Genomic DNA, 13209 nt, shown 5'->3' with positions numbered 1-13209 from the left:
ATGCCCTGGGTGGTGGGGGTCCTTAATTAATCGGTGAGACTTCCCTGGGAGTTCTGGGCGCCTCGCTACAGGGACGGTGTGATTGAGCTGGAGAGGACGTTGCCTGTACGAGAGGGTGCAAGCTGTAAGGAGAGGTTGGTTAAACGTGGGTCATTTGGAGGCTGAGGGGAGACCTGAGGCGGGCTTGTAAAACAATGAAGGGTGCCCACTTGGGGCAGACAGGGTTTGTCAGCCGTGGTTGGCAGCTCATCTCAGAGAAGAACTCAAACCTCCGCTGCCTTGCAACCATACCCACTCATGGGGAAGGCTTCAGGAGTGAAATCCAGAGCTGGAGTCCCCAAGGCTTGAGTTCAACGCTGACTGGCACTCCTGCCACGCCGCTGGTCTCCGCCGTTCCTTTGGCCGCATCAGATGCGTGGCGAGGGGAGCAGCTTGCTGTCCCTATCGTGTCGTACTGACCGGGCTTGCGTAGCTGAGATGCAACATCCATGACCGACAGTCAGTGTTCAGCAGGGAGACACAACCCTCTGGGCAACTGGTCCATGCCAGCCAAGATTCACGTCCAAACTGGTTCCATTTGCACGCATTTGGCTCATATACCATAAACCTTTCCTTTCCGTGTCTCTGCCCGAGACTATTCTAAACGTTCCTGCCTCAACTACTTCCTCGTTCCACATACATACCACCCTTTGTGGAAAGAATGCAAAAGTTTGCATTTCAAACTCCTGTTCACTTACCTTACGCCCACGCCTTCTGGTTCTTGATTCCCCAGACCCTGGGTCAGTCAGTCAAAATCCTTTCTCCCACCCCCAGTGCAGACGTTGAATGGAGAGAAGGGAAGAGAGATGTGAGGAGGAAGGTTTGTTTGCTTGTAGGAGCCTGGACTGGACTGCCGGGGGTAGCGGTGGGGGCAGATTCGACGCGTGATTGCAGAGGGAGATGGGATTGAGTCGAGATTGGCGTCGTTGCTGCAGGAGAGACGAGAAAGGTGCTTGGAGAGGAACTCGGTGGTACTGATGGGATTGGAGGAGTGAGCGAGAGTGTGGTTCCGGCCAATCAAAGGAAAGTCGAGGGGTAAGAGGGGCAGTTGGAGAGGAACAGTGCAATAGGATGGAGGGGGAGAGGAGACAGAGATGTCACAGGCAAAAGAGAGTCAGGGTGCAGGGGAGGGTGGTTGGAGAGGAACTGGGTAACGGGAGGAATCGAGGGGGTGGGAGAGAGAGTGGTCGGGCAAGCATGAAGGGGAGTTGATGGATAAGAGTGGATGGTTGGAGAGGAACTCGGTGGTATCAGGTACTGACTGACAGAGGACAAATCCTCCAGCCTCAGTCAGATGTTACTGTGGGGTGAGCTAGCATGGACTAGAGGGCCAAATTGCCGCCTGCTACAGCAGACAGATCTGCAGTGAATGAGAGGTGTGAGAGTGAAACTTGGTATCCACCCTCATGGAGGTGCAAAAACCAGTTTTTCCTGCTTTGTGCCCTTTCCTGAATCCTCTCTCATTTCTCCTTTTGAGTGTAGCGACAAGATTTGCAGAGGAACATGGGGGTGCCAGAGACACAGTGGGTGCGGGAGAGAGAGGGTGCAGACAGATTTGGGGAGGAACATGGGGGTGCCAGAGACACAGTGGGTGCGGGAGAGAGAGGGTGTTGACAGATCTGGGGAGGAACGTGGGGGTGCCAGAGACACAGTGGGTGCGGGAGAGAGAGGGTGCTGACAGATCTGGGGAGGAACGTGGGGGTGCCAGAGACACAGTGGGTGCGGGAGAGAGAGGGTGCAGACAGATTTGGGGAGGAACATGGGGGTGCCAGAGACACAGTGGGTGCGGGAGAGAGAGGGTGCTGACAGATCTGGGGAGGAACGTGGGGGTGCCAGAGACACAGTGGGTGCGGGAGAGAGAGGGTGTTGACAGATCTGGGGAGGAACGTGGGGGTGCCAGAGACACAGTGGGTGCGGGAGAGAGAGGGTGCTGACAGATCTGGGGAGGAACGTGGGGGTGCCAGAGACACAAGTGGGTGCGGGAGAGAGAGGGTGCTGACAGATCTGGGGAGGAACGTGGGGGTGCCAGAGACACAGTGGGTGCGGGAGAGAGAGGGTGCTGACAGATCTGGGGAGGAACGTGGGGGTGCCAGAGACACAGTGGGTGCGGGAGAGAGAGGGTGCTGACAGATCTGGGGAGGAACGTGGGGGTGCCAGAGACACAGTGGGTGCGGGAGAGATAGGGTGCTGACAGATCTGGGGAGGAACGTGGGGGTGCCAGAGACACAGTGGGTGCGGGAGAGAGAGGGTACTGACAGATCTGGGGAGGAACGTGGGGGTGCCAGAGACACAGTGGGTGCGGGAGAGAGAGGGTGCTGACAGATCTGGGGAGGAACGTGGGGGTGCCACAGACACAGTGGGTGCGGGAGAGAGAGGGTGCAGACAGATTTGGGGAGGAACGTGGGGGTGCCAGAGACACAGTGGGTGCGGGAGAGAGAGGGTGCTGACAGATCTGGGGAGGAACGTGGGGGTGCCAGAGACACAGCTGACAGATTTGGGGAGGAACGCATGTGAGGGAGAGGATGCCGGAGCAGGGAGGGGGTGATAGAGATGTGGAAGAGTGAGAAGGTGTCAGAGAAGAGCTGGTGGGGATGGGGCACGAGTCAAGGAGGGTATTAGACGAAGGCAGAACAGTTATGGAGTGCATCGGAGAGGGAGGGGGTCACAACGGGGAGGCTTGTAAGAGAAGGGAGGGACGCCGGAGATGAGAAGGCAAGTGGTAGCATAGAGGGCCTCTCGGACATGGGGAGGGGAGGTGAGGCAGGTGGCGGAGACGGTGAGGAGCATAGTGGAGGGGGGCATTACAGAGATGGGAAGTGGAGGGCAGAGGTAGTCACAGAGACGGTGTTGGCGAGAGAGGGAGTGACGGAGATCAACAAGGGTGCACGGAAGGAAGGGTTGACGGAGGTGGGGAGGGCACAGCAGGGGGAGGAGGGTAACAGACGGGAAGAGATTAATTTGTGCTCAGTCCATCAGTAATGCTTTCCTTGTGGACTTCTTCCTCTCTTCCTGTCAAGTGTATTGTTCCACCACCTTTCCTCTGCCTCCCTCACTACCTCGGTCTCGCTCGCTCCTCCCCTCCCCCATCTCTCCTTCCTCCCTCTCTCTCTTGTCTTTCTATCAGTCCTGCCGTGACCAAGCAACATTCTTATGACTGAGTGGTTTCCTGTTTGGCTTTCAACACCCCCCACCTTTGCTTTGTCTGACATTTTTAACGCATGTTCTTAGCCAATGCACTGTGCTGTAAAGGTGACGAGATCTGAAGGGAGATTCCAGGTAGAAAGCTGAGAAACAGGACCCCCAGGGTAGTAATCTCCGGATTGTTGCCTGTGCCACACGCCAGTGAGGCTACGAACGGGGTGATTTGGCGGGTGAAAGCATAGCTGAGGAACCGGTGCAGAGGGAGGGGGTTCAGATTTATGGGTCACTGGGATCTCTTCTGGGGAAGGTATGATCTTTATAAGAGAGACGGGATACACCCGAGCAACGTCCTTGTGGGCAGGTTTGCTGGAGTTGTTCAAGAGGGTTTAAACTAGTTTGCAAAGGGGGTGGTAGTGATGAGAACGAGGTAGCTGGTTTACAAACAAGAGGCACTGTGTCGTGAAACTCCAAGCAAGGAGAGGCTGATGTTGCCGTCAGCTGGACGAGTTGCAACGTAAAAGGCGGGCAAAATCGAAAAGGTTGAAGCTGTTCTATTTGAACGTGCGTAGTACGCGGAATAAGGCAGAGGATCTCGTAGCGTGGTTTCGGATTGGCATGTCTGATGTCGTAGGCATCACTGAATCGCGGCTGAGAGAAGATTACATCAGGTCATTAGAAAGAGGTGCGAAGGTGGTGTATCATTGCGGACAGGGCTAAGGAATTGCAGGGTAAAAGCCCCCGATGGGAGTTACATACGGATCTTCAAACTGCAGTAAGGATCCGGTTCACAAATTACAACGGGAGATCGGAAATGGCAACTTTACAAAAGTCACGCGGGGGGGGGGGGCGGGGTGTAGATGTGCTGCAGTTTGGGAAAATCAAGTTGATGCTGGTTCCCAAGAGGGGAAATTTCTAGAATGCCGAGAGCAGTCGGAGATCAGCTAATCTGGGCTGGATGTTGTACAGGGAACCGGAATTGATTAGAGTTTAAGGTAGAAGCAGAAGGTAAAGTCAGATTTATCACTACCGCAGTGGAGTAAAGGGAATTGCAGAGGTAGGAGAGAGGGGTTGGCCAGAATTGATTGGAGGGGACAACTAAAAAAGTCATTAGGAGAAAAATTTGGTAAGCTAGCCAACAATATTAAAGAGTGTCTGCAGTATATAAAGTGTAAAAGAGAGAGTGGAGAGAAGTTACGGGACCACGGACAGGTAGTAATGGGGATAAGGAATTGGCGGAGGAACTGAGTAAGTTCACTGTGGAAGGCACTAGGTGTACGCCGGAAGGTTCCAGAGTGTCAGCGGTCAGAAGTGTGTGAAGTTGCCATGACTAGGAAGAAAACAGGGAGATCTGAAGTCACCTCACCCGGTGGACTGCACCCCAAAGTTCTTAAAAAGATGGCTGAAGAGATAGTGGAGGCATTAGTAACGATCTTTCCAGAATCATTTGATTGTAGCATGGTTCCAGAGGACTGGAAGATTTCTAAGGTCACTTCACGCTTCAAGAAGGGAGAGAGGCAGAAGAAAGGAAACTAAAGGGCAATTAATCTGACCTCAGTGGTTGGGAAGATGTTGGAGTCGATTATTAAGGATGTGGTATCGGGGTACTTGGAAACATATGATAAAATAGGCTGCAGTCAGCATGGTTCCAACAGAAAACATTGCCTGACGAATCTGTTGGAGTTCTTTGAAGAAATAACAAGCAGGATAGAAAAAAGGAGAATTGTGTACTTGGATTTTCAGAGGACTTTTGACAAGGTGCCACACATGGGGCTGCTTAACAAACTGCGTGCCCATGGTACTACAGGAGAGACGCTGGCTGATTGGCAAGAGGCCGAGTGCGAATAAAGGGAGCCTTTTCTGGCTGGCTGCCAGTGATTCGTGCTCTGAGTTGGCACCGATTCTTTTTACGTTATATGTCAGTGATTTGGAAGATGAAATTGATGGCTTTGTTGCAAAGTTTGCGGACATTATGAAGATAGGTGGAGGGGCAGGTAGTGTTGAGGGGACAGGGAGACCGCAGAAGGACTTGGGTTAGGAGAATGGGCACAGAAGTGGCAGATGAAATATTGTCGGTGAGTGCACGGGGGTCAGGCACTTTGGTGGGAGACTATTTTCTAAATGGAGAGGAGTTTCAACACTCTGAGTTGCAAAGGGATTTGGGAACCCTGGTGCAGAATTCTGTAATGGTTAGTCTGTGGTGAGCGAGGCAAATGTGGTGTTGGCATTCATTTTACCAGGACTAGAATATAAAAGCAAGGATGTAATGTTGAGGCTGTATAAAGCACTGGGAGCAGTTATGAGCTCCTTATCCAGAAAGGATTTACTGAAACTGGAGAGGGTTCAGAAAAAGTTGATGAAAGTGATTCCGGGTTTCAGTGATTTGTCATGGGGGGAGCGTTTGATGGCTCTGGGCCTGCATTCACTAGAATTCAGGGGAATAAGGGGGAGCTCACTGAAACCTATCGAATTGTGAAAGGACTTGATAGAGTTGATGTGGAGAGAATGTCTCCTTCTCCGGGAGAGCCTAAGACCGGAGGACTTGGCTTCAGCATAGATGGGCATCCTTTTAAGAAAAAGATGAAGAATCTCATGAGCCACGTGGTGTTAAATCTGTACAATTCTTTGCCAAGTCAATGGGTATATTTAAGGCAGAGGGTGATTAGAAAGGGCATGAAGAGATACGGGGAGGAGGCAGGAGATTGAGGTTGAGGGGAAATGAATCAGCCATGGTGAAATGCAGAAGCAGATTTGATGGGCCAAATTGCCCAATCCTGCTGCAAAGTCTTATCAACTTCAGATGCTGATCCATGTTTTCCAAGGTCACCCCCACAGTGTGCCCCCCCCCCACTTTATCCCCAATGTGGACACCGAGCGCTCCCGGGACACGGGTCAGACACGGTGTGGAGCTCCCTCTACATCACCCCCACAGTGTGTCCCCCCACTTTATCCCCAGTGTGGGCACCGAACGCTCCCGGGACAGGGGTCAGACACGGTGTGGAGCTCCCTCTACATCACCCCCACAGTGTGCCCCCCCCCCACTTTATCCCCAATGTGGACACCGAGCGCTCCCGGGACACGGGTCAGACACGGTGTGGAGCTCCCTCTACATCACCCCCACAGTGTGTCCCCCCACTTTATCCCCAGTGTGGGCACCGAACGCTCCCGGGACACGGGTCAGACACGGTGTGGAGCTCCCTCTACATCACCCCCACAGTGTGTCCCCCCACTTTATCCCCAGTGTGGACACCGAGCGCACCCGGGACACGGGTCAGACACGGTGTGGAGCTCCCTCTACATCACCCCCACAGTGTGTCCCCCCACTTTATCCCCAGTGTGGGCACGGAGCGCTCCCGGGACACGGGTCAGACACGGTGTGGAGCTACCTGTACATCACCCCCGCAGTGTGTCCCCCCACTTTATCCCCAGTGTGGACACCGAGCGCTCCCGGGACACGGGACAGACACTGTGTGGAGCTCCCTCTACATCACCCCCACAGTGTGTCCCCCCACTTTATTCCCAGTGTGGGCACCGAGTGCTCCCGGGACACGGGTCAGACACGGTGTGGAGCTCCCTCTACATCACCCCCACAGTGTGTCCCCCCACTTTATCCCCAGTGTGGGCACCGAACGCTCCCGGGACACGGGTCAGACACGGTGTGGAGCTCCCTCTACATCACCCCCACAGTGTGTCCCCCCCACTTTATCCCCAGTGTGGACACCGAGCGCTCCCGGGACACGGGTCAGACACGGTGTGGAGCTCCCTCTACATCACCCCCACAGTGTGTCCCCCCACTTTATCCCCAGTGTGGGCACCGAACGCTCCCGGGACACAGGTCAGACACGGTGTGGAGCTCCCTCTACATCACCCCCGCAGTGTGTCCCCCCACTTTATCCCCAGTGTGGACACCGAGCGCTCCCGGGACACAGGACAGACACTGTGTGGAGCTCCCTCTACATCACCCCCACAGTGTGTCCCCCCACTTTATTCCCAGTGTGGGCACCGAGTGCTCCCGGGACACGGGTCAGACACGGTGTGGAGCTCCCTCTACATCACCCACAGTGTGTCCCCCCACTTTATCCCCAGTATGGACACCGAGCGCTCCCGGGACACGGGTCAGACACGGTGTGGAGCTCTCTCTACATCACCCCCACAGTGTGTCCCCCCACTTTATCCCCAGTGTGGACACCGAGCGCTCCCGGGACACGGGTCAGACACGGTGTGGAACTCCCTCTACATCACCCCCACAGTGTCCCCCAACTTTATCCCCAGTGTGGACACCGAGCGCTCCCGGGACATGGGTCAGACACGGTGTGGAGCTCCCTCTACATCACCCCCACAGTGTGTCCCCCCACTTTATCCCCAGAGTGGACACCGAGCGCTCCAGGGTCAGACACGGTGTGGAGCTCCCTCTACATCACCCCCACAGTGTGTCCCCCCACTTTATCCCCAGTGTGGACACCGAGCGCTCCCGGGACACGGGTCAGACACGGTGTGGAGCTCCCTCTACATCACCCCCACAGTGTGTCCCCCACTTTATCCCCAGTGTGGGCACCGAGCGCTCCCGGGACATGGGTCAGACACGGTGTGGAGCTCCCTCTACATCACCCCCACAGTGTGTCCCCCCACTTTATTCCCAGTGTGGGCACCGAGTGCTCCCGGGACACGGGTCAGACACGGTGTGGAGCTCCCTCTACATCACCCACAGTGTGTCCCCCCACTTTATCCCCAGTGTGGACACCGAGCGCTCCCGGGACACGGGTCAGACACGGTGTGGAACTCCCTCTACATCACCCCCACAGTGTCCCCCAACTTTATCCCCAGTGTGGACACCGAGCGCTCCCGGGACATGGGTCAGACACGGTGTGGAGCTCCCTCTACATCACCCCCACAGTGTGTCCCCCCACTTTATCCCCAGAGTGGACACCGAGCGCTCCAGGGTCAGACACGGTGTGGAGCTCCCTCTACATCACCCCCACAGTGTGTCCCCCCACTTTATCCCCAGTGTGGACACCGAGCGCTCCCGGGACACGGGTCAGACACGGTGTGGAGCTCCCTCTACATCACCCCCACAGTGTGTCCCCCACTTTATCCCCAGTGTGGGCACCGAGTGCTCCCGGTACACGGGTCAGACACGGTGTGGAGCTCCCTCTACATCACCCCCACAGTGTGTCCCCCACTTTATCCCCAGTGTGGGCACCGAGCGCTCCCGGGACATGGGTCAGACACGGTGTGGAGCTCCCTCTACATCACCCCCACAGTGTGTCCCCCACTTTATCCCCAGTGTGGGCACCGAGTGCTCCCGGGACACGGGTCAGACACGGTGTGGAGCTCCCTCTACATCACCCCCACAGTGTGTCCCCCACTTTATCCCCAGTGTGGGCACCGAGTGCTCCCGGGACACGGGTCAGACACGGTGTGGAGCTCCCTCTACATCACCCCCACAGTGTGTCCCCCACTTTATCCCCAGTGTGGGCACCGAGCGCTCCCGGGACACGGGTCAGACATGGTGTGGAGCTCCCTCTACATCACCCCCACAGTGTGTCCCCCACTTTATCCCCAGTGTGGGCACCGAGCGCTCCCGGGACACGGGTCAGACACGGTGTGGAGCTCACTCTACATCACCCCCACAGTGTGTCCCCCCACTTTATCCCCAGTGTGGACACCGAGCGGTCCCGGGACACGGGTCAGACACGGTGTGGATCTCCCTCTACATCACCCCCACAGTGTGTCCCCCACTTTATCCCCAGTGTGGGCACCGAGCGCTCCCGGGACACGGGTCAGACACGGTGTGGAGCTCCCTCTACATCACCCCCACAGTGTGTCCTCCCCCACTTTATCCCCAGTGTGGACACCGAGCGCTCCCGGGACACGGGTCAGACACGGTGTGGAGCTCACTCTACATCACCCCCACAGTGTGTCCTCCCCCACTTTATCCCCATTCTGGACACCGAGCGCTCCCGGGTGTGGAGCTCCCTCTACATCACCCCCACCACCCACCCCCACTTTGTGCCAAGTTTACAGTGTGTGGTTCTCTACTTGTGTGGAAGAGACTTTAATTTGAGTCACTCTGGGTTGTACGGGTGGCTTTGGTAGTTTTGAGTGCTTCACTCTGTATTTAAGTTTGGAGGGGCAGCGACCCCTGTGGCAGGTGCCAGAGGTCAGAGTGGGGGCTTGTGGCTGTAATCATTGACTCTTACTGGTTTATGCCTCCTGATCATCACCTCACTGCCCCTCTCTCTCCTCCCTTCGCCACCTCAGGTGCCCGTGGCTCAGCCAGACCTTCTCCCCAGCCATCCCAGTCTACAACGTGATCATCTTCCTCTTCGTCTTGGCAAACTTCAGTATGGCCACGTTCATGGACCCCGGCATCTTTCCCCGCGGTAAGTCTGTGTGCCCTCCCCCTCACTCTCTCCTTCGCTGTCCAGCTGCGATCTTTCTAACATGGTTGCTCTGTCCGCTATCCCCCTCCCCGGCTGCAGCCGACGAGGACGAGGACAAGGACGACGATTTCCGGGCCCCTCTCTACAAGAACGTGGAGATCAAGGGCATCCAGGTTCGCATGAAGTGGTGCTCCACCTGCCGTTTCTACCGGCCCCCTCGCTGTTCACACTGCAGCGTCTGTGACAACTGTGTGGAGGTAAGACCCATGCCATCAGGGAGCAGTCTCCTGTGTCTGGACCCTCACCGGGAGGGTGGGTCCCTTACCGATGAAACCACAGTGGGAGGGAGGGTAAAGAGGGGGTTCCCTTACAGACAGACCCTCAGTGGGGTGATGGTAAAGAGGGGATTCCCTTACAGACAGACCCTCAGTAGGGTGATGGTAAAGAGGGGGTTCCCTTACAGACAGACCCTCAGTGGGGTGATGGTAAAGAGGGGATTCCCTTACAGACGGACCCTCAGTGGGGTGATGGTAAAGAGGGGATTCCCTTACAGACAGACCCTCAGTGGGGTGATGGTAAAGAGGGGATTCCCTTACAGACGGACCCTCAGTGGGGTGATGGTAAAGAGGGGATTCCCTTACAGACGGACCCTCAGTGGGGTGATGGTAAAGAGGGGATTCCCTTACAGACGGACCCTCAGTGGGGTGATGGTAAAGAGGGGATTCCCTTACAGACAGACCCTCAGTGGGGTGATGGTAAAGAGGGGATTCCCTTACAGACAGACCCTCAGTGGGAGGGAGGGTAAAGAGGGGGTTCCCTTACAGACAGACCCTCAGTGGGGTGATGGTAAAGAGGGGATTCCCTTACAGACGGACCCTCAGTGGGGTGATGGTAAAGAGGGGATTCCCTTACAGACAGACCCTCAGTGGGGTGATGGTAAAGAGGGGATTCCCTTACAGACGGACCCTCAGTGGGGTGATGGTAAAGAGGGGATTCCCTTACAGACCGACCCTCAGTGGGGTGATGGTAAAGAGGGGATTCCCTTACAGACGGACCCTCAGTGGGGTGATGGTAAAGAGGGGATTCCCTTACAGACGGACCCTCAGTGGGGTGATGGTAAAGAGGGGATTCCCTTACAGACCGACCCTCAGTGGGGTGATGGTAAAGAGGGGATTCCCTTACAGACGGACCCTCAGTGGGGTGATGGTAAAGAGGGGATTCCCTTACAGACGGACCCTCAGTGGGGTGATGGTAAAGAGGGGATTCCCTTACAGACGGACCCTCAGTAGGGTGATGGTAAAGAGGGGATTCCCTTACAGACGGACCCTCAGTGGGGTGATGGTAAAGAGGGGATTCCCTTACAGACGGACCCTCAGTGGGGTGATGGTAAAGAGGGGATTCCCTTACAGACAGACCCTCAGTGGGGTGATGGTAAAGAGGGGATTCCCTTACAGACAGACCCTCAGTGGGGTGATGGTAAAGAGGGGATTCCCTTACAGACGGACCCTCAGTGGGGTGATGGTAAAGAGGGGATTCCCTTACAGACAGACCCTCAGTGGGGTGATGGTAAAGAGGGGATTCCCTTACAGACGGACCCTCAGTGGGGTGATGGTAAAGAGGGGATTCCCTTACAGACGGACCCTCAGTGGGGTGATGGTAAAGAGGGGATTCCCTTACAGACGGACCCTCAGTGGGGTGATGGTAAAGAGGGGATTCCCTTACAGACAGACCCTCAGTAGGGTGATGGTAAAGAGGGGATTCCCTTACAGACCGACCCTCAGTGGGGTGATGGTAAAGAGGGGATTCCCTTACAGACGGACCCTCAGTAGGGTGATGGTAAAGAGGGGATTCCCTTACAGACAGACCCTCAGTGGGGTGATGGTAAAGAGGGGATTCCCTTACAGACGGACCCTCAGTGGGGTGATGGTAAAGAGGGGATTCCCTTACAGACGGACCCTCAGTGGGGTGATGGTAAAGAGGGGATTCCCTTACAGACGGACCCTCAGTGGGGTGATGGTAAAGAGGGGATTCCCTTACAGACAGACCCTCAGTGGGGTGATGGTAAAGAGGGGATTCCCTTACAGACGGACCCTCAGTGGGGTGATGGTAAAGAGGGGATTCCCTTACAGACAGACCCTCAGTGGGGTGATGGTAAAGAGGGGATTCCCTTACAGACGGACCCTCAGTGGGGTGATGGTAAAGAGGGGATTCCCTTACAGACCGACCCTCAGTGGGGTGATGGTAAAGAGGGGATTCCCTTACAGACCGACCCTCAGTGGGGTGATGGTAAAGAGGGGATTCCCTTACAGACAGACCCTCAGTAGGAGGGAGGGTAAAGAGGGGATTCCCTTACAGACGGACCCTCAGTGGGGTGATGGTAAAGAGGGGATTCCCTTACAGACGGACCCTCAGTGGGGTGATGGTAAAGAGGGGATTCCCTTACAGACGGACCCTCAGTGGGGTGATGGTAAAGAGGGGATTCCCTTACAGACAGACCCTCAGTAGGAGGGAGGGTAAAGAGGGGATTCCCTTACAGACGGACCCTCAGTGGGGTGATGGTAAAGAGGGGATTCCCTTACAGACAGACCCTCAGTAGGGTGATGGTAAAGAGGGGATTCCCTTACAGACAGACCCTCAGTAGGAGGGAGGGTAAAGAGGGGATTCCCTTACAGACAGACCCTCAGTAGGGTGATGGTAAAGAGGGGATTCCCTTACAGACAGACCCTCAGTAGGAGGGAGGGTAAAGAGGGGATTCCCTTACAGACAGACCCTCAGTGGGGTGATGGTAAAGAGGGGATTCCCTTACAGACGGACCCTCAGTGGGGTGATGGTAAAGAGGGGATTCCCTTACAGACAGACCCTCAGTGGGAGGCTGATGGTAAAGAGGGGATTCCCTTACAGACGGACCCTCAGTGGGGTGATGGTAAAGAGGGGATTCCCTTACAGACAGACCCTCAGTGGGGTGATGGTAAAGAGGGGATTCCCTTACAGACAGACCCTCAGTAGGAGGGAGGGTAAAGAGGGGATTCCCTTACAGACGGACCCTCAGTGGGAGGCTGATGGTAAAGAGGGGATTCCCTTACAGACAGACCCTCAGTGGGGTGATGGTAAAGAGGGGATTCCCTTACAGACAGACCCTCAGTAGGAGGCTGATGGTAAAGAGGGGATTCCCTTACAGACGAACCCTCAGTGGGGTGATGGTAAAGAGGGGATTCCCTTACAGACAGACCCTCAGTGGGGTGATGGTAAAGAGGGGATTCCCTTACAGACAGACCCTCAGTAGGAGGGAGGGTAAAGAGGGGATTCCCTTACAGACGGACCCTCAGTGGGAGGCTGATGGTAAAGAGGGGATTCCCTTACAGACAGACCCTCAGTGGGGTGATGGTAAAGAGGGGATTCCCTTACAGACGGACCCTCAGTAGGAGGGAGGGTAAAGAGGGGATTCCCTTACAGACAGACCCTCAGTGGGGTGATGGTAAAGAGGGGATTCCCTTACAGACAGACCCTCAGTAGGAGGGAGGGTAAAGAGGGGGTTCCCTTACAGACAGACCCTCAGTGGGGTGATGGTAAAGAGGGGGTTCCCTTACAGACAGACCCTCAGTAGGAGGGAGGGTAAAGAGAGGATTCCCTTACAGACGGACCCTCAGTA

At 55.8% G+C, this 13209-nt stretch overlaps 1 protein-coding gene across 1 annotated transcript in view; it reads left to right on the top strand.

The window, feature by feature from the left end:
• LOC132387554 (palmitoyltransferase ZDHHC5-like) overlaps nucleotides 1-13209 on the top strand; it is a 79950-nt gene that overhangs the window by 37111 nt on the left and 29630 nt on the right. The window contains exons 3-4 of the mRNA XM_059959933.1: nucleotides 9439-9560; nucleotides 9660-9817. Of these exons, the coding sequence (XP_059815916.1) occupies nucleotides 9439-9560; nucleotides 9660-9817 (280 nt within the window). The remainder of the gene's footprint in view (nucleotides 1-9438; nucleotides 9561-9659; nucleotides 9818-13209) is intronic.

The sequence above is a fragment of the Hypanus sabinus genome, unplaced genomic scaffold (assembly GCF_030144855.1).
Source record: "Hypanus sabinus isolate sHypSab1 unplaced genomic scaffold, sHypSab1.hap1 scaffold_198, whole genome shotgun sequence".
Taxonomy (NCBI): domain Eukaryota; kingdom Metazoa; phylum Chordata; class Chondrichthyes; order Myliobatiformes; family Dasyatidae; genus Hypanus; species Hypanus sabinus.
Note: the sequence above shows the minus strand (reverse complement) of the source record. Positions and strands in the feature narration are given on the sequence as shown.